The 21,656-nt window shown below is 40.0% G+C and overlaps 1 protein-coding gene across 1 annotated transcript in view; it reads left to right on the forward strand.

Annotated features, from left to right (window-relative positions):
* The window catches only part of UNC5D (unc-5 netrin receptor D), a 68,037-nt gene that overhangs the window by 20,742 nt on the left and 25,639 nt on the right, over nt 1-21,656 (forward strand). Inside the window, exons 4-8 of the mRNA XM_051640750.1 lie at nt 8,020-8,200; nt 8,993-9,160; nt 10,301-10,465; nt 16,085-16,117; nt 20,022-20,207. Coding sequence (XP_051496710.1) covers nt 8,020-8,200; nt 8,993-9,160; nt 10,301-10,465; nt 16,085-16,117; nt 20,022-20,207 — 733 coding nt within the window. The remainder of the gene's footprint in view (nt 1-8,019; nt 8,201-8,992; nt 9,161-10,300; nt 10,466-16,084; nt 16,118-20,021; nt 20,208-21,656) is intronic.

A 21,656-nucleotide genomic window follows, 5' to 3' on the forward strand; every position in this document is an offset into this window, starting at 1 on the left:
CAATCAATTTATTTTTTTTTTAATATTATTGCTAAGCAATTTACCATTCAACTGGATATATTTTGGATGCTCTTTTTTGCACATTGGCAACTCTGAAATATGATGGAGAGCTGTTTGTCCTTGTTTGCACTGCAGATGCTGACTAGCAAACAAACCTCCCTGTTAAGCCATACCTGGATGAGCAAACAAGGCCAGCCAGGTGTGCTGCACCAGTCCCATGTAGCTGCCTATGGAGTCTCCACAGATAATAGTGTTTGAAGACTTTGACTGTCTAATGTTGTTTAAACTGTAGTGTTATAGTGACATAGGCAGATAAAATAATGCCTGTTGAGTATTTGAGTCAAGAGGAGTTTCTAGGTGGCTTCCTGTAGGGATGCCCTGAGCATTTTTCATGTGCTTAGTGTTGCTGCCCATTCATCAAGCTCATCATAAAAGGCCTACCAATCTCTGTAGCTTCCTACATAAAATACACTGCGTTATGTGTGAGCAACCTCAGGGAGCCAGAGATTGTATAAGATCTGCAGAAAACTAACCTATTTATTGGGACTGTCTGCATGTTAGATGAATACTTGTTCTCATTCTGTAATGCAGCTGTCACCTAAATTCACTTTTTCACACCTGTGCTTAGGATGCAGCCTGCGTGACTGGATCAGTCATTCATCACTGGTACGTCTGCTGGCCAGAAGAAATAACAAGTGTTGTGGAAACTCTGCTTCTGGCATGTTTTATCATTTTGTGAAAAAATAATTCAGTTCCAGATAAGCATGTTCTCCCATTCACCTTGGAATCTGAGCTTGGAGGCATTTAGCATGGTTTGAATTCATGTACCTTACCAAGTTGCAGAGGAAAGCTATCCCTTTAGCAAAAGCTGCTCCATTCCTACTTAGACCAGCCCCTAGAGAGAGGAGGAAGACTCACAGTGTCTGCTGCCTTCTGCCGCCCTAACATGCAGTTGAGATCAGGCTCCTCTCTTCACTGTTGTGTTGCAGATTGAACATGTTAAATCTGTCACTTCATATTTTACCTGTACCCCATTTCTTTACTTGTACCAATTATTTGAAACAATGGTATTTGTCAGCTCTCTTCTTATCTCCTTAGTGGTATCTCCAGGTAACCCTTCTGATTTTGTACGTTTTGCAGTTACTGGAGTCATCTTATTTCCTGCACACATACCCTTTATTTGAAAAAAATCCTTGGATCTTCTTTTTGAAATGAGTATGTATGTTGGATTTCATGCAGGAAAGTGAACTGTGCACTGTTTTCCTCTCATAGAAAAAAATGTTTTCCTTCTGGGATTTGACTTGTTCCAAGTAAATCAGTACACCCGGGAGCTATGCTGAGGTCGTGAAATAGAAATGCTGGAGCAAAACACTTCTGAATTAGATTGCTAAAATGAGGTGGGGAAAAAAAGTGAAATAACTTTGTAGTTCCTCTGAATAGATAATTCCTTTTTATGAAGACATGTGCTTTGGGGCTCTTCTTTTTTTGAGGTACTGTTTTGCAGTGGCATATATTTTTCTGGTGTTGTTTTCAGAATTGTTCTTAATTTTGAATGCTTGAACATGAAAGGATAAGTCATAAGACTTTATCATTATGTTTAGAATGATAAATAATAAAGGTAATTGTGTGAAAGAGGCCTACAAAGATCTAGAAACTTTCCTGTGGTGGACTCTTTGATGCAACAAGATAGTTGTAGGCTCCAAATCAGACTGTGTTGGCAATTTTTGATCCTCTCATGTTAGTGCCGATTTTGCTAAATTGCACCTCACAGTCACAGCAAGAGCAGCTGCTTTGCTGCCAGCTGTGACCAGTGCTCTGATGGAGGGGGCGAGAGGCGAAAAGCAGCGTGTCCTTGGAGGGAAGTGGGTTTGTATCTACTACACTTCAGTGCAGATTCAAATGTCATCTGCTCATTCACCATAACTCAGTCACGGTAAAGTTATCAATTTGTTTGCTGGAATGTTCTGAGGGAGGACAGAAATTGCTGTGATAAACAAGATGTAGACACCACTCAACCAACGCAAACTGATGACAACTAACCAGCTATTCTTGGGTACACTTTCCCAGCGAAACCAGGACAACATAATTTCCAATAATCTTATCTAAAACATTTTTTTCAGTGTCAATTCTGCTTATAGTTACTTTCCAAATGTCTGTGCATTGGAAAACAAAGAAGATCTCACTGGGCTGGCACCACAAACACTGTTTGTTTCTTTCTAACACTCCCAATTCATGAGACTAAGAAACACAGTGTGCACTGCACATCTTTAAAACAAGCTCTGTGGATTGCTATCCCTCCTTAGATCCTGAGTGACTTAGGAAAATAAAAGTTTTAGATGAGTCTCTTCTGCTCACCTGTATTGCTGAGCTTTATGGTCATGGGACCAGGATTTGAGTTTCAACTTGATCGTTTATTTCTGTTTACCATAAAATAATTGAAGTCATTTATGTGCACTGTCCACTGAGAAACTACTGTATAAGCTCACATAATAACCTTTGGGTTTATTAATTCTGATTCATTAATAATTTTTGCACGGAGGTAAAAAACAGTATTTCAATGTACGTCAGATACTTACTACTCCAAAAATAGGAATAAAGATAAAATTCTTTGGGGATCTAATTATACATCTTTAACAATCAGACAGTGTGCTATTAGCAATGGCATATTCAGTAATGTATCTTTATAACAATGTTCTGAATTAGCATGTCTGAGTCAACTCCTTCCCACCTTTAGCATTATAAATGGAGACACACATACAGGCTGTCACCTTTCCTGCTATACTAATTCAAAAGCTTATTTTAATTTCATTTTGACTCACCCCTGCCACGTTAGCCTTTATTCCCCTCCTCTGAATTTCTCGGCAGTAGGAATTTTTGGCTGTGATCTTAAAGCATACAACAGAAATGCTCAGGTGATTGTGACCTGGCCACAGCACAGAGTACAGGCTATGGTGGATGGAAGGCAGGAGCCAGTGTCCCCTCCCTTGGCTCCCCTCACTGTTGGAGGCCTATGGAGCCTCCCCAGCTGCACGCCACACCAAGGGAAACAGCAAGAAAGAAAATGTGCATTAGCAGCACCTGAGTTTTCAGATTATGCCTCTTGCAACAACTGAGTGCATCTCTTCAAAGGGGTTATTGCTGTGCTGCTTTGCATGGTACAGCCAACAAAAGCCCAGGCTGATTTATGAGTCAGTGTGTCAGATTTATGTAATGAGATTATCTATTCAATCTAATGAAGGGAAAATATGCTTACAGAACAGTACAGCAGTGCTGTGATTAAACGATTCCGTAGGAGTATTCCCTCAGTGGATTAATTTAAAAAAATTCAGCAGGTACCAGTTGACCTGCTTCTTGTGTGTTGCTGGTGGTAGACTCCTAGCAAGGAAGATTAATGTTTTTTGATTGTGCTGATAAAAAAACTGTGATCCTAAAGGTAGATATGAATGGTTTTTATCCAGCAAACAGGCCTTTGTTGTTTATTAATCTGCCACAATGGTTTATGCTGATGGAGGCTTCTCCTGCTTATTTGTTTGAGTCTTAGTGTAGGAAAGAAAATAAAACTATAACAAAGATATGCTGCCACCTTAATGCATTACTGTAATTGGAGCACCTGCCCTACCTGCAGTCATCCATTCTAACTATAACATAAGGAAGATTTCTGCACCTTAGACACTCTGAAATTTTTAGAAACAGGAGTTTCATGCTAGATCTGAAAGGAATTTAAAGGAACGTGTCTTGTTCTCTTCTGCTAAACATTATAGGTCACTGAAAAAGCCATTTTAAATCAGGCTTTTAAAGATTGGGGAATATGAGACCTAAATCAATTATAAGGTAGAACGAGCTTTTTCTAGCCAGAGGGCAGAGCTGATTAATATAGGGGGAATATTAAAAAAAGCTGAGGTTGGCCTAGACATACAATCTCCCTAGGCTTGCTCTAGAGTCAGTGGAGGAAGTGTCAGAAACCTGATAGACCTGCTGTTAGTCCTGATGTGGAGGGGAATCTATTGGAAACATTTCCTATTAAAAGGAGCTTTTTTTGTAGAAAAGAATTCAGCTTCAAACTTGTTTTCTTTTCTAGTTAAAAAAACAAACAAACAAACAAAACACCTTTCAGCTAGAAATTAGATATTCTGATTTTTAGCAGTCCTCAGCCTTTTTCTTCCTTTCTTTAATGCAAAGTCAGGTTCTAGAGGGGGGAATAGGGTATTGCCTAGTTCTGTTGTAAATATACCTGTGTATTTTTGTTCTTAGGGAGCTAGGAGCTCAAGTAGAGGTGCTTTCTGTATTATTTATGTTGAATTAATTAAGTACCTTCACGGGAAACAGCAAAAATGTCATTGGAACTAACTTCAAGATAATGTTCACTGTTCTGCAGCTGTCACTACAGCAGTGTAAGAAGATTTAAGATCCAAAGATGTGACAGCATGAGATCATTTTTAATGACTTTTTGTGAGCTTGGATAGCTTGGTTCTGTCAGGACAGAATTTCATGTGCAAACTTTATTCCTTTCTACTGAAAGTTGTGGGGGTTTGTTTAATTAAAAACACCCAAGAGATTGATATGTCAAATGGGTATTACTGCAAATAAGAATATTCTTTAGTCTTACAGAAGGTGTAACAGCCCTATAGCTTCCATCTCAGACTTGGCAAAGGATAAGTGATGCTTAGCCAGAAGAATGTTATTTCCTTCTCTGGAATCAGCTTTTGTCCTTGGATCACAGAGGTGATGTCTGTGTGAAGGCTAACACGGGGCCTGTCCAGGGGAAAGAAAATGTTCCCAGTGACATTGCCATCAGGCTGAAAAGCAGCTGAGACTTCAGAGCATAGCATTCTGTTTGCATGGAAGCCACAACTGTAACCCATAAAATAGGCAGAGTTTTGAGGGAACTGTAGCAACCTTTGCCAGAGCTTTCCTACAGTTTCTAACTCAGCTCTGCCTCCACCAGTGTTCTTATGGATTCCTGGGAGTCCTCAGAGTGTTTGAATTTGCTGTATGGCAACTGGAAGATGAACGTCTGTGGTACCTGCGTGGATACACAGACAAGGCTGACATCTGTACAGTATTGATTTTGCACACACCAAGCACAGTGAGACTCCACCACCTGCTGTAGCTCAAACAGTGGTTTTGTCCCTGGGATGTGAAGCTGATGGGCTGCTCTAATGTTGTGCACAGTGGACAGAAATATGGATGAGCTGAGATAAGCTTTATTTTTAACACAAAAGTTTGCTGGCTCCCGTCATAACCTGCCTAGGATATGGTGTATTTAACTTATTTATTTTGATAATGCTGTAAGCTGGTCCTTGATAATTGCTTTCTGTGATTGGAGCAAATTTATGATTATGCTAATTTATCTGCTGCCACCCAATATGTAGTAGCTGAGTTAATCTATATCTGCCCTTGCATTTCTTTTGTAGATCATTATGTGATTAGCCTTTGTTAGAAATTGATGGGGGTATTTTAATTCTGAGGAGATTTAATTCAGAGGAATAAAATCAGATATCTTTATACAAACTTATGGCATATTACAGCAGTTTTTAATTCTAATTCAAGGTATAAACATTTAAGTCTGGTTTTTCTTCAAGGGAGGGGGAGGCTGGAATTAGAGATGAGGGTTGGCAGTGTCATCAAGCCTCCAGATCAGGAGCAAAGGCAAGGCATGCCCCTGCTTACCAATCATCTTTCGATTGGACCAACACTTGCATGTTTATGTTCTGTCTGTTTAATGTTCTCCTTTCACTGTGATCATCACTCTTTTAAATGCTTTGCATTAATGTAAATGTTTTTCATCCACCAAGCCTTGCAGTGCTGCACTCAGTAAACAATGGCTCTGTGTGCACTCTGCTGGAAAAGTTGTCTACAGCAAAAATAGCCCAAAGTGCTGGTATAACAGTCCTGAGGACCTTGAACAATCCTGCCCTCCCCCTTGCTGCCCTGCAAAAGCCCCTGTCTTGATCAGAGTCAAAATGCAACATTTTTTTTAATATATAAACTTGTGAAGTAATGAACTCTTATAGTACTAGACATGTTTGTCATTTCTTTGAACATTACTGTGTTTGTCTTTACACTGCACATAAAGTGAGTTTAATTCTGGCTGTGACCATTGAATTTCTGTCACTTGATTTACACTAGTGCTGCTGGTCCATAATTTAAAATGCATTCCTAGTTTCTTTGCTGAAACCTCCTTTGGTAATTAGTATTAAAGTTAACTGCAGAAGGGAAACTGAGTAGTAAATGGATGACTTGATTGTTCTTCATCTGACTCAGAGCAAAGGGCAATGTAATACACTTGGAAAGACTTTGTTAAGGGAAGAGTTCAGCCTTGCTGATGTAGGGAGGCTGTGCCCAGCCAGCTGTGGGCAAGGCAGCTGGGTGGCTTGGCCTGAGGAGGGACAGGCAGAGTGCAACCCTGTGACTGCCTGGGTGCTTCTAGCAATGGACATGGGGATGCTACAGCTACTGGAGTGTTAAGGTCATAACAAGGCATGATTGCATCTCCTAACAATACTAAGGAAAGAAAATACAGGGAGTGAGGCTTTGGCGAAAACTCTGCTCTGGGTTTACCTAAATAAGTGTGTGCTGCCTCCTCTGCTGTCATGGGGCACCCTTGAGCAACTCCCTGTCTTGAAACTTCACTCTGGGTGTCTATTCTGATGTGCACTGCAGCATGCAGTGGTCCCAAAACTCTCTAAACTTCTGTGAAGAAGATGGTTTGAAAAATAAAAACTTAAGACTTGAGAAGAAAATGAAAGCAAGCCAGCATTTTGACAGAGCTTTGTAAGAAAGCAGAAATAGATGTGTCTTGAATGCCTGACGTAAGCTTTGATGGGGACATTGTGTCTCTTTATCATTTTTGGTTAACTGCAATTTGAGGAAGAGCATAGAGCTAAAATCTGTATGAAACCTATGATGTATTTCATACTTGGGTAACACCTCTTTTGACAGATGTCTAAAATAATTACTTCATTTCATGTAGGATACCAGTGCCACAGGCCTAGGTTCTTTCCAAGGTATGTTCCCAGCTGACTGCTGAGGTGCTGGGACATGAGAAGCCATGGATGTGTCAGTCACACACCTCCTGAAAATGACTGATGCTACTGGAAGGGCAACCTGCTTTCTGGCATGAAATCTAATTGGCTTTGATGGTCAGCTTTTGCAGATTTGTTTATAAACTGGAAAAATCTACAAATTGCAGACCATCTGCGCAGAGCAGTGTGCTAATGAATGCCTGCAGCTAGCAAATCCATAAGCTCATTACCACAGAGTTCCAAGTCCTTCCACAAGTTCCTAAACGAGGTTATTCATCTGAACTGAGATGAGAAGGTATTTGACTTCAGGGTACAGCCATGCCTCCTTCAGGTCTCAAAAGCTACTATAATAACTCACATTTATTCAGTCTTTTAATAGAATCTGTTTATTCTGCTACTATTTTTTTCACCTCTGTAACGGCAGCCTATCTTGCCTTAACTAATTTTTTTTTTAATGTTTCATGTAGAGAAATGCCTTGCAGATAATTTCTGGGTCTGCTCAGAGATATGTTGGTCAGTGAACTAGAGAAGCTGTAATGAAATAGGTGATACACAGCATTTCACAGTATTTATGTACCTTGACAACAAATAACTATTGGACTCTGGTTTAAGAATATTTATGTAAATTGGGAATCTGCTGCCATGACTTAGCTCTTCCCCTGTGTGTGGTGTCAATCGATTTCATCCTTCTGTCTGTTTCTCTCTCAAACAAAGTGGAATTAATAATACTTAACTACTTGTCATTCCAATCTATTGCAAAGCTTAACCGATCTTTGTCCAGTTGTTTGAACATGTAAAGCAGTGTGTGTCAAGAGCAGCACTTTAAAATATTCCTTATTCTCACTCAGTCGTGATTTTCTTTCATTCCTCCCAATCAACCTTTCTGTTACTAGTCTGCGTCTCCTTCCTCTGAAGTTTAGGAAAAACAGAGAAACGAAAAATTTCATTAATCTTTTTCCTACTTTGTATTCTTCTCTTCTCCATCCCTCTCCAGGTGGAATGGCTAAAGAATGAGGAACCCATAGATTCCAACCTGGATGAGAACATTGACACCAGAGCAGACCACAACCTCATCATTCGACAGGCACGTCTGTCTGACTCTGGGAACTACACCTGCATGGCTGCCAACATTGTTGCCAAGAGGAGGAGCATGTCTGCGACAGTGGTGGTGTATGGTCAGTGAAAATGTGATTGTTATGGAAAAACCTAGATGCGTGTGCTCCTATTGCTGGAGCACTTTATATTTTTAACACCCAACTGGTTCTAAATCAAACAGCTAACCTCATTCCTGTTAGGGTGAATTTCAGTTCTGTTGCTCAAGGCTGAGATCATGCCTGCTTTTAGAGTGCTTAGAATTATGAGGGGTTTGTTTGTGATGGATTCCTAGAATCTTACCCCAGATACTAAGTTCCCATTATAAGCTAAACTACATAAACAAGCCTTGCCTGTCCCAGGAAGCCCTGAGGCATGTGCCTAGGGAGGTGCTTATAGGGCCACTGCAGGCTGGATCTGTGGTATTGCAGTGTCCCAGCACTAACCAGTGAATGGAGGTGTTACACAGCAAAGAAGAGCAAAACCTTTGCTTTACTGCCATCCTCTGTTGCTCTCCATGCTCATTTTACTGCATGTGGCATTTTATTGGTGGAAGAAGAGCATTTCTAAATAATTCTTTTTAAAATAAAGGAGTCTTGTTTATGATTTAAGCAAAACGTGTTTCATGAGGATTGAGGTCCCTGCTTTTATCTTCCTCTTAGATTCTTTCCATCAGTCATTGCACTTCTCAGCATCTTACTCTTCCAAACAAACATTTGTGTTGTTTGTCACCATGGCCTTTACATAGCTGTGTACTGATGGTTTATAGGAGGCAATGCTCCTACTTCACCTTGGAATAAAATGATCTGATCGGATTTGTTGCTTGATCTCTCTTAGTCCACTTAGACAGCCTCAAGCATGTTTGTGTTTTGCAGTTAATGGAGGCTGGTCGTCATGGACTGAGTGGTCCAGCTGCAACGCACGGTGTGGCCGGGGCTGGCAGAAGCGATCACGGACCTGTACCAACCCTGCACCACTCAACGGAGGTGCATTTTGTGAAGGAATGTCAGTGCAGAAAATTACCTGCACTTCACTTTGCCCTGGTGAGATATACACAGTCTACTAAGCAAGAGCTCTTTCAGTTTGAACCGCTGGGTAGGCAGTTGTGCTTTGCAGAACCCACTGAGGTCAAAGAGGAGATTCCAAATACTTGGATCTTGTTTAGACTACAGCTCAGAGCCTTGCACAGGCTTTAACTTACACTGAAGCTAACTAAATACTCAGTAACAAAACAGCAGCTGGCTCAGTATGAGAGGCATAGGGAAGGGGAGGTGATGCTAGTAACGCTAGGAAGAGAAACACAGAAACCTCAGCTGAGAACTTAGAAGCATTATTTAGCTTGCAAGAGTTTGCTTTAAAGTATACTAAACTTTGGAAATTGAGCTTAAGCTGCACATGGAGCAGTGTTACATCCCTAGACACTGTTACATCCCTCATTTGTTCACCTGGAAATTCCCTTCTCTAATTTTGGAATTGGTGTTTTGCATCTACAGCTAAAAGTTAGTGTATACACGTATGTTTGAACAGACTATGTTTGCCTGGGTTTGCCTGGATTCTGCCAAAGCTCTCTTCTAGCTTAAATACATGTCCTGGACTGGGATTTAAAGATTTTAATATTATTTATATTTTTCTCTTTGTTCATCTGAATATTGTTTGGTTTGATTTATGCACAAAAAAGAAAGGGGACTGTGGAATCCCTTCTCATTTGGGACAGGGTCAGAGGCAGTAGCTATGAATCAGTCAGCAAAGCAGCAGATTGATCCAAGGCTACGAGGCCAGCTATGCTTTTTTGTAAATGTCAGCATTGTTTCTCAGGTAGGAGAACGTGTGGCCTCTCTACATCAGCCTGTGTTAATATAGAATTTGTATCAAAGTATTAGAAGCTAATAGCTAGGTGGGAAAGGAGATCTTTCCTCCTGCAATTTTAACTGACTGTATTTGCAGAACGTTGTGTACTGGTGCTGTGTCACCATATTGCTTTTGTATGACACGCCTGAGGTGGTGCCTTCTAATGCTGGATTTTCCTATCTGATATAATTATATTTATTTCTCCTGAGAATTACACTTTGTTTCCTTGCTGTGACCTGAGAAGAGATATGAAACAAGTATTCTTGGTAGGACCCGTTAAGTACACCAGTTTGATGTGCAGTGATGATGGTTGTTCTCTCTTCCTGCCCACTCAGTGGACGGGAGCTGGGAGGTGTGGAGCGAGTGGTCGGTGTGCAGCCCGGAGTGCGAGCACTTGCGAGTCCGGGAGTGCATCGCGCCAGCGCCGCGCAACGGAGGCAAGGACTGCGAGGGCCTGAGCCAGGAGTCAGAGAACTGCACTGAAGGGCTTTGCATTCAAGGTGAGAAACAGTTGGCATTGAACTGGATTTAGGAGGTATGGCCTGAACTACGTACTGTAATCTTGGTAGTGCAGCTTATCTGCCACACAGCCGTGTCAGTAGAACTCCTCTGGCTTAAATACTACTGTGAACAAACAGATTGTTGTCAGAGGGTTGCGTATGTGAAGTTGGAAACCCACGGTGGTTTCAGAGTCACTGCATTTCTCTAGCACATACTTTACCTATTAATTATCAGAGGGTTCTAAAAATCCATGTAAAGGTTTTTTGCAATGTGTAATTACGGCCACCTGCTACAACATATTTCACAGCATGTACTACTTGGCTTTCTACCTTTTCTTGCAAGCAAATTGGCAAAGCACCAACGCGTATACTCTTGGTGCAAGAGCTGTTGAATGTCAAAGTTGCCTTTAACACAGAAGTTAAATAACAGCAAATCTACTCTGTGATGAGTTTCCTGTGAAAGGATTTGCCCTTCATAATTGTCTAGAAAGCATCTGGCATTTGGTAGTTGCTATTATCAACAAACAACTACGAGCCAGGAAGATCAGCCCTGCAGCTGCGGAGTTCCAGAACACTCAGGAACAGCTGCATGGTCTCAAAACAAAGAAATCCTCAAGTTCCTTCTTACCCTGAGTGCTGCTCCCTACCCATGAAGTGTTACTGTTTCCTCATCACTTTGTAGCAATGAAATGGCAGCCACAGGAACAATCAGGGATGTCAGGGCTGAAAGATCATAGAATCATAGAATCATAGAATCCTAGGTGTTGGAAGGGACCTCGAAAGATCATCTAGTCCAACCCCCCTGCCAGAGCAGGGTCACCTAGAGTACATCACACAGGAATGCGTCCAGGCGGGTTTTGAATGTCTCCAGTGAAGAAGACTCCACAACCTCTCTGGGCAGCCTGTTCCAGTGCTCTGTCACTCTCACAGTAAAAAAAATTTTTCTGATATTCACCTTAAACCTCCTATGCTCCAATTTGTATCCATTACTCCTTGTCCTATCACTGGTCATCACTGAAAAAAGCTTAGCTCCATCTTCTTGACACTCACCCTTTACGTATTTGTAAACATTGATGAGGTCACCCCTCAGTCTCCTTTTCTCCAAGCTCAAGAGACCCAGCTCCCTCAGCCTTTCCTCATAAGGGAGATGTTCCACTCCCTTAATCATCTTTGTGGCTCTGCGCTGGACTCTTTCAAGCAGTTAAAGATGTAATACTTTTTTCTTTAGTTTTGTATTTAAATAGTTCTCTGACTCTGTGGTACTGGATTACCCATCCTTCTTGACTGTTTACATATATGTGTTCATGTTGTGCCTAGCAGTCATTTTCCTCTTCTCCAGTGATGCAGGCAAGAGAAGGAATCTAGCCAGAATCCCTAATCCCTGTGCTCCTAGCCGTCATGGATGGGCTTACCTTTGTGTAAGCACCGCTGACCTTTCCCCCACTGCACCTTCAGTGCTCGTTGGCAGTGTCAGAGAGAAACAGCCACTGTGCCCAACCAGCTCCCCAGTGAAGTGCATCTGGTGAGATGAGGAAAGTAATTTTCTCAACAAAATGAACTCCCTTTTTTGCCCTGAGATTTTAAATATTTCTTAATAGCAGATAGTGTCCTGTGTATTTATTCAGGCTTCAGAAAAAGGTATATCTCAATGATATACCTATCATTAGGTATAATAAAATCTGATTTTGTTTGGTTTTGGAGGTAGAGAATACCCTGCAGTCTTGCTATATGTCTCTAACTACTTAAAATTTCCAGGATTACAGAACAACTCTCCAGCTCCAAGGTGTCAGGCACAGAAACTTCAGTGTTCAAAAGGTCAGAAATTAAAGTTAGACTTTTTTCCTTCTCTGTGTTTTAAAAAAGAATAATGAGAATTTGTGAGCACTGCAATACATTCAGCTTCTGAGGACTGGTAATCATAAGTTTTCTGAGGTCCTTCTCCTTCCTGTAGATGGCTTGATAGGTTCAGAATCCATGTCTGTGTGCAATGACCATATCCATTGGCAGTTACCAGTGCTGAACTCTGCATAAGGCATGTGGGATCTAAATGTGTGTGGCCTGCAGCTTTAGTGAGGAGCTTGTGTGCAAGTTGCTTCAACAGAAGGAGAAAGGGGCTCAGACATTAGCTGGTCCAAACACTTCACCTAATCTTAGAGGGTGTGTGAGATACAGGAGGGCTTGGCTTTTTCCAGCAGACACAAAGTTAGTAGTTTTGGCTGTGGAAAATAAAGCAGATTGCTTTCTGAAAGGTCCTGCAAAGAAACATCACTAGGGGTTGAAAGCAAAACACTTTGGGCTGTAAGGAGCCAGCAGCCAATTCACCAGCCATCCTAGGACAGTTTTATCACTCATTATAGATACACATATAATGCAGCCAGACTATTTATTTTTTCTGTTACTAAATGTCTATAAAAGATGTCATGTTGACAGCCCTGGAGACAGAGGTTCTCTGTTTATCTATAGGATAATAAAGTGTAGCTTTCCCTGCTATTGCTTCATTCAAGTTCCTCTGTTAATGTGCCTTATTAAGAACTCCAATAGCAAATGTTGAAAGCAAACCCTTACAGCCCAATGATTTGATAGATGGACTACTGGAATAGTCACAACATGACAACTAACTTAGTTTTAATAATTATCTGGTTTTTTAATTATTATTTTTTATGTCTGCCATATGCTTCGTGTAAACAAAGGGGGGAGGAGAAGTATTCTGCTGAGTTTTCCATGCAGAAATCTCATCAGATATTTATAAGGTGAGATGGCAGTTAGGGAAACTGAACTAACAACAATACTCTAAGTCAAAGACAAATATCACAAAAGATTTCTTTCTGCTGCCTACACCAGCAGTTTTTCACTTAATATTTGGATCAGAAATTGATCTCCAGGTATTTTTTTGGGAAAAAAATCTACTCCAGTGTAATGTGGAGTTCAGCATGTTGTCAGTAGTATCCTTCATGCACAGCAGCACTTTACTGGAACTGAGCAAGTGAGCAAGTAGCAAAAGAGGAAGCTAAAGGCCAATGACAGAAAAGCTGTTACTGGCAGCTGATGAGTGGAGCCGAGTTCAGCTCTGCCCTACGTGTTCTTTGTGCTTTCAAGGAGCTCATCTCCCTTTGCTGGGATGGGCAGTACTGGGCAGTGCCTGGTGGTTTCCACACGTGAGTTTCCATGTGTGTTCAAACACACTGAAGGGTTAAGTGTCTCATTTCTTTCATCTTGGAGCATGATACTATTACTCCTTTATGGGTCATGCTGCATGTATATGATTGTGCCCCATTATTTTTAGGACTGTAATTGCTTTCTCAGCTAATAGGAATTGATGAAATTACCCTGTTTTTTAAAACGTTTTTCCCTGTTTATCTTCCAATAGGTGCCTTTTCTCTTTGCTTTTCATCTCATGGGGAATTGTGAAGGAAATGCAGTACTGTGCTACAGAAAACTAATCTCTTGCAGGTTATTTATCAGGCACTACTTGTTAACTTTGTTCCTTTCATGAGGCAAAAATACAAATTGAACGTTTCTTTGGTTAACAAATAAGAACTTAAATGAAAGTAAGGGTGAGAACATAAGATGTCAACAAAGTGTAGGCCTGATTCTGAACTGGCAGAAAAAATACTAATCCTTAGCATGAATTTTCAAATTTGGAATCAGTAAATGAAATGGTGATAAAACAGAGTCTACTCTCCGGTTGTTTATTCAGTCCCTGGCAGGAGATGTTGAGAATAATACAAAGATGACACCTTTCATTCACAGGAACAGCTTTTTTCTAGGTTTTTTCATTTTTTGGATGGATCCAGATAGCCCAGTCCTTATCTGAGGAGCAATTGACAGTGCACTTCTTTCAGGGAATTTGTCCTAGGGCTTGTAACAATTGAATAGATCAATGCAAAAGAAATAGATATATAGAATAGATAAATGCAAAAGAAAGATGGAATTATTTCTGGCTTTGATATATATGAAAGATGGCCAGGCCTGCCAAATTGGTAGAAAAACAGAGATTGACTCACTCTGAATGTAAAGATCACTTTCACTTGAACAATCCTAATAACTTTCTAGTTTCTTGCCTATTTGTTCTTCCATTGTTTATTCCCTACCAGCATTCTCAGTAGTATACTTTTCCATGGTGGGTATCTCTCTGTCTTGCAGTGGTTAAAGCTTTTTCTTTGCTCAATAAAAGAGAGGGGGTTGCAGAGGTTTGGGGTTTTTTTGCTTAACTTTTATATTTTGTTTGCTGCAAAGTTATTTTTTATAACTTTAAAAAATATTGATTTCTTTCCCTAGTGCCCAAAATAGAAACAAACAAGTAGGCCGTAAGCAGAAGAACTGCAAACATGTTTTTACTAATGCATCATAAAACAAAAATAATTTTGTTTTCCATTTTTCAACCAGCCATGATACTGAATATTGCCAAGGGGCTTCTGGATCTAGCACTCTCACCAGCGTACATGGCAAATGCATTCAGTTCTATTGCAGCTTTCTGGAGATAGCAGTGTGTGTATGCAGCATGAACACGTTTCCATTGCAAAGCTGGAGTCTGACACTAATCATTTGGTGTTCATGTACAACATTTCTTAGCAAAAATGAAATTAACCTCAGAAAGAAAAAGCCCAGTTTTTTTGCCAAGCCAAAATTCACAGATCTTTTCGGTTAACTGATCATTTTCACAGATTGTAAAAATAATCGAGGGTGGGTCTAATCCATTTGCTCACATTATCCACAGAAGAACACTAAGCTGAGTACGTTGTGCCTTGGTGTGGTTTCCATTAAGACCCTTTCCCAGCGCGGGTCCCAGGATTGGTGAAACAGCAGCTGTGCCGATAAGCGACCTCCAGAGGGACCCAGTACCAGAGCCCCGTCCAAAGAGAAATGCAAACGATAAATCAGGGAGCAGCTCAGAGAGTTAGAACTTACTGAGAACACCTACAAAATGCACAGACTTATCTGCATAAGGATTTGTATCCCACATTTTATTCTCTTGGATTAGCCCAGTTCTGCTGCACTGCCAGGTATGAGGTTATAAAGGATGATTCAAATGCTTATTCCAAGGGAGACAGAGAAGCCTTGTTCTTAAGAGAGATGCACTAATCTACAAAACCTATTTTAGAATATGTTTGCATACTTAGGGTAGTACACTGATATTCTGTATATTCTTTATATTCACATATAGATGTCATTATTGCTGTATATTTAGATGCATAAGTGTGAACATACTGTGCATTTCTGTGTTTCATAAATTACTTTAAAAAATGTCTATCACTAACCTTTCCATATATCAAACATACAAAGAAATAATTAATTCTTGATTGACTTTCTTTTGCCAAGTGATCCACTTGAGTATTGGAATTCTTTATTTTTGAGATGTATAATATTCTACAGAAAAGCATCCAGTAAAGCTAACAAATACTTGAATTAACCAAGTGAGAAATTACTGCTAAGAAACGTTCTAAAAGAGATTTAGAAAAAATAAAATTAAGGCAAAAATATGGACAGCATAAAACATTCATGTTGTCAGCAAACAAGCAGAAAATGTTTCATTTATAGAGCTAGACAGAAGCCATATAGGAAATAGATACACTTCATGTAAATTTATTAAGTGCAACTTTCTCTCTTTCTCTCTCTCAGATAAAAAACCTCTTCATGAAATAAAATCCCAAAGTAAGTTATTTTTTTTTCTCTTGAAATATTATTTTTCTCATCTTTTCTGCCATTCTGTTTTATTTGTTTAGGAGCTAAATAAAACTAAAGGCTTTCACATCTACTGAAGGCATCTTTTTAGCAACTTTGTGATCATAAGTTTTAGACTAAAAATAGAGAAGTGACTGTTCTTCAGTAATTTGAGTCTGACTAGGAACCCTCTCTCCAGGAATGCTCATCTTTAAACTGATCTCTTAAGGACTTGTAATTAGAAAATAATAACAATAATAATAATAATAATAACAACAACAACAACAACATAGTTTGGCTTTCTTGGCTCAAATGTGGTTCCACTGCTGGCTCTATCTGATCTTGTTCAGCTCACTTCAGCCTCCATTTATCAGCTGGTGAAGGGTGTTTTGTGCTTCATCGTGTCAGGAGTATTTCATACTCATTAATACCCTGCTTTGGGGGGCTTCCCTCCTGCATTCTTTGTTTTTTAATCTTCCATTGATTTCAGTGGAATTTTAGTTTAGAGCAGCAGGTTTGAAGTGAATTATTCCAAATGCGTAGAAAGCTTTCAGGAGAGTATTTCTCCTTAATGTTTCCAGTTCTTAAGCATTTCTAAAGATACACAAAATGAATGTAGGTAGCTCAAAAACGTGCTGTGGTTGCCTTGGCTGCTTAAGCCTTTTTAATTTTGTCATGTTTTTGTCCCACTGGAATCATCTCCTATTTGGTTGGGCACAATTGGTCCGTGTCATAACTTAGCTCAGGCATTTGATCCATTTTTGTTATTCTGCGCAGTTCCCATTAAATTAGAAAACCTTGAAAGCATATCAGTCAAATTGCTTTATGTTCTGATTGATGAAAAAAGTAATTTTAATAGAATTTATTTTAGCATATAAGATACGTAGGAGAATTAGAGAGTTCCTTTATACCTACAGGTTTAGAAACACACAACACAGCTTGTTGCTGTTCAATGAAACAAGAGCTTAGTTTAAGACTGCACAAATAATCATTGATGCAAAATCAAAGTCAGTTATCAAGATAATTGAGAAACAACCTCATCTACTCAATCACTCTTACGTGATTCTTTGACTTTTGCTCCTTGTTCCCAAAGACTGGCTATATGAAGAAATGGACTTCAAGTTGGTAAGGGCTACCAAAAGTGAGAGTGATGGAGAACTGGAGGAGGATAAAGGGCTGGAAAAATCTTTCAAATCTCCTAGCAAACTCCAGTGGTAGACAGGGGGAAATGTATGCCCTGCATAGCTCCTGGAAAGCACTTATTGTAAATGAGATAATTTAATCAATTACATTTCCTAAGGTACTAAACAAAATGTTTCATTTTCTGCTCCTGCACATCTTAAATTATCTTCAGGTGCTTTATGAAACTTAATCATAGTTAATAGAAACTTCATTACCATCAAATGTGCTTTCAATAAATGTTGTGTAACAGTGTCAGGAGGTGGAGTGAAATACAGGCTACAATTACCACAAACATGTATCCTGTAACTGAAATGTATGAAAATGGTAGTGCTGTATGAGAGTCCCTACCTTCTCTGGGCTGGGAGGATGCAGTTCATTAAATAGTAATTGGTTAACAATACATGTTTTCTTTTTTAGTTTGTTTGGTTTTCAGCTTGTTCCCTTCTGGGAAAAAAATAGAAGGAGAAAATTACCCCATTACCCAAATTTGCCATGCTTTTCTGTTTTCTTTAATTTCTTCCATCAAAGGAATTATCCATAAGGAAAGACTGACATGGGAAGATATTAGAATTATTTTTTTAAAACCAAATAGTATTTATTTCTAAGGAAATCCTAACATCCTAAATGAAAACGAAAGTCCCTTTTCTTAACGAGTTATATTCCATAGGCACAATTCAAAGGAACACCAAGTCACTCCTGTTTTATGCCTTTAAGATAAAGCTATTTAAATATCTACTAGCTTTTGAAAAGGATGTTCTTTTCCCTGGAACTCTAGACATCAGTTATTTTGGGTTTGCAGGTTGTTTTGGTTTTTTCTCTTGCAGTGGAATATCTATGGGAACACTTGAATAACTCACCTTTGGTCTTCCATGAAACAGACCAATGGCTGTTTTATTAAAAATAAGGAAACTCAGAAAGAGTAACTCTTAAAAAATGTAAATAGCAGTTCTAGTAAAAATTATTAAAAATGTTTATTTTGGGTTGAATGGGATGTTAAAAGGTATTTGAGGTTGACTGGTTTGAGAATGGCATGGGAAAGGGTGTTTTCTATTAAGGATATTTGGGTCAGACAGTTTGTTTTACTTTTGACTCAAGTGCCCAAATAAGAAATCAGTTCCTGTGCCTTACTCACAGCAAGTGTCAAGCCCAGTTCACATACTGGGTTTACTTGCTGCTGCTGTTCATGTGGCATTGCATGGGTGTAGGAGAGCAGGCAGTGCTCAGCCAGGGCGTGGGGCACCTGCTCTGCCTTCCCAGGAAGCTGAGCTGCCTGGATTGGCATTTGTCAGACATTTTGTTTGTGTAACACACTGGAGAGCCAGGAAAACCAGCTTTTCTGATGCTGCCCATAGGTACTCATTTATTTCACCTCAATGGTCTGAAGTTCAGCTAAAATAAAGTTATCTGACTTTTTGCAGAAAAACATGCATAAGAGCAGCCTCCTCCCAGATACTAATTAAGTAATTCCAGTAATTGGCTACTCATTAAATGCTGAATCTTACTTCCTACGCTATTTCTGTACATTGCAGTTTGTTTACTGATGCTGAGCAGTCTGGATTTCCTAGCTGTTTTTTTGTTACTGTCCTATGGGATAAATAAATGCACTTTCTGTACCAAGTGCTTCTCACTTGACAGCAGAAGCACCACATTGGGTAACAGATGATGTAGAGGGTGAGCACACGATTATCTCTGCCTCTAACATTGAGTTTGGCACTAAGGCAACTGTCTAAAGACCCACTAAGTGTACTTGCCAAGTAATTCTGTTTTGTGGTATACGGTCCCAAATCCCAGAAGATCTAGAAGAGTGGGATTGGATAATTCAATTACAAAACATTGCAGGTTTCGTTTGGATTCATTCTCTTGAAGCAATGAATTATTTTTCTCTGCTGTAGAAGTCTGAAGTCTTAGAAAACTTGGTTGTAAGCTTAATGCATGGGTGTGATCACAGGGAAGGTTTGTTTTCCAACCTGTTTTTAAAGACTGAAGATGCTTTGAGGTGTCCAAGAAAGTATGTGATCTCCTCAGCGCCAATCTGAGCTGTGAGAAGACAGACTGTTCCTTTTTATTCTAAAGCTCATACAGAAAATAAAGAGGGGGGGAAGGGGAAATCTCGACAAAGATTTTTTCAGAGGACTTAAGACCTCCTGGATTAGCTCCAGAATTCAAACTTAAAACTTACATGTCCCCGGAAGCTAGCAATAGATGAGACTCATGCTGATACCTAAAGCAGCCCTCCCTAGCTGCAGTTGTTCCATGTTCTCCCTTTACGGGTTGTATTACCATACCTTAATGATCTCCACTGGGCTGGAATGGGAAATGATGTCGTGTCTCAGCAAGGAGCCCGAGCTAGCAGTGTGCTGAGAGAGAGGATGCTGTCGATGGTACACACTCTGCTTGGCTGCCACGAGTCCAACTCTCCCATTTTAAACAGAGTGCACAGATCATGATACAATCCCTAAACCAATGTAAGCTCACCTATAGGCAGGGATGCATCTGGAAATTTGCTCATGCTTTCAAATGCTTGCTTTTCAGTGCTCCTTTGTGCTCCACTATCCTGCTGTGATCTGCTCCACATTTCTGTCTCCAGCTTTACATCCCTGGCTGCGTGGCTGTGGCCTCATCTAACCATGTAACCTTTGCTCACAGCAGCCAGTGCCAGTCAGAGCACTTTCACAAGTGCTGCTGACTTGGTACCCACTTCTTCTCCTTTCAGATATTGAGACAGCCAGTGACATTGCCTTGTACTCCGGCCTGGGAGCAGCAGTCATTGCTGTAGCTGTGCTGGTGGTTGGCGTTACCCTTTACAGACGGAGTCAGAGTGAGTACGGCGTGGATGTGATTGATTCATCTGCACTGACTGGAGGCTTCCAGACATTTAATTTTAAAACAGTCAGACAAGGTTAGTGTTGTGATTTCATTTTCTTCTCTCCAGAGCTCCTACTGCAAAGAGATACTAAGCTCATATTCAGTGACTGTCTGTGGGAGGGCATTCTGTCTTATTGCTGAGCAGATGTGTTGAAAGCCAGGGAAGGGCAGGTGCCCTACAAGGAACTGTGTATTACTGACTCTGCTGCTGATCTGTCCTGGCAACTTGGACAAATACGTAATCTTTCCTGACCAAACTTGTAAGTGCTCTCGAAAGACTGTCATGAGCTTCTACGTTGACATTTGTGACTTAGAAAAAGCCCCCAAAAACCCAAACAAAATAAGCAAACCCAGAAGGCATGTCTGTAGTTCTTTCCTATCCAGTTACTGATCTCTTTTCTTTACTCCAATAGAAGTGATTAGGTTTTTACTGTTAATTTGGATTTTAGGTATTTTTATAAGCTGCTGTTAGTATGCAAACATCCACATTCTGAGGTCTGTGGGAAATAAAAGTGTGTAAATATGTATTGACTTAAAAAAAAATAGTCCTTCAGAAAGCCAACAAAATAATAAAATGCAGCAGAAAGATGTACTTTTACTATAAGCAGAACTCAGATGTTTTCTGGAATATTATTTCCTTTGGACAGAAAAGTGGGGAGGAATGCAAATGGTGATGAAATTAGTACGTTTCTTTAATTCTATGCTGATGTTCTAACTTAAGAGACGTGCCTTATCGTGGGTGGGGGTGTGAAAGTATCCCCATATCTCTGCTCTCTTTGGAAAAGTGAAATAGGTTGCAGCCTAGTTTGGGGGTTTTGTGGTGGTGTTTTTACAGTTGTTTTATTTTCTGGGAGACATTCCTCACCAAGTATAAACTGCAAGAAATTGGAAGAAGGGCTTGGTGGAGGAGGATTTCTGAAGGACATTTACTCATCTGTTGACAAAGCCAAGCCTTTAATTAGAGTCACATAATTCTCAATGGTTGTCTCAAAAAGTAACTTTTTTCTTTGATATTCAGTTTGCCATGAAGTCTTGGTTTCAGTCTCGGGAATTGTTTGTTTGATTTCATGTTTCAAAAACATTAGTTCTGGATGCTCTGAAAATCAGAGCGTGCCAATTTCTCTTATGCCAGGATGCTATTAGTTGGATTTCAGTTACTTTGCTTCTCTCTCTGTGGGTTTTTAAAATATAAATACACACAAACCTGAAACCAAAACAAAAATACAGTTCCTTCTCGGATTAATTCAAACTAGATTTGCCTGAAGTGTGGAAAACAGTGACCAAGCGTGTGCCAGATTTATTCCCTGATTTCATGTGTTTAATGTTACCTAATGTGATTTTGAGCTCTGAGAGTATCATGAAGGAAGAGCAAGTAAAAAAATGATGGAGGGGTGTCTACATTTAGCCTGTAGGCAGGACTAAACTATAGCAACTGTTCTGTCATGGGCTAACCGCTCCCCAACCAAGAAGGGCAACCAGAAAG

This window comes from Apus apus, chromosome 26 (assembly GCF_020740795.1).
Source record: "Apus apus isolate bApuApu2 chromosome 26, bApuApu2.pri.cur, whole genome shotgun sequence".
Taxonomy (NCBI): domain Eukaryota; kingdom Metazoa; phylum Chordata; class Aves; order Apodiformes; family Apodidae; genus Apus; species Apus apus.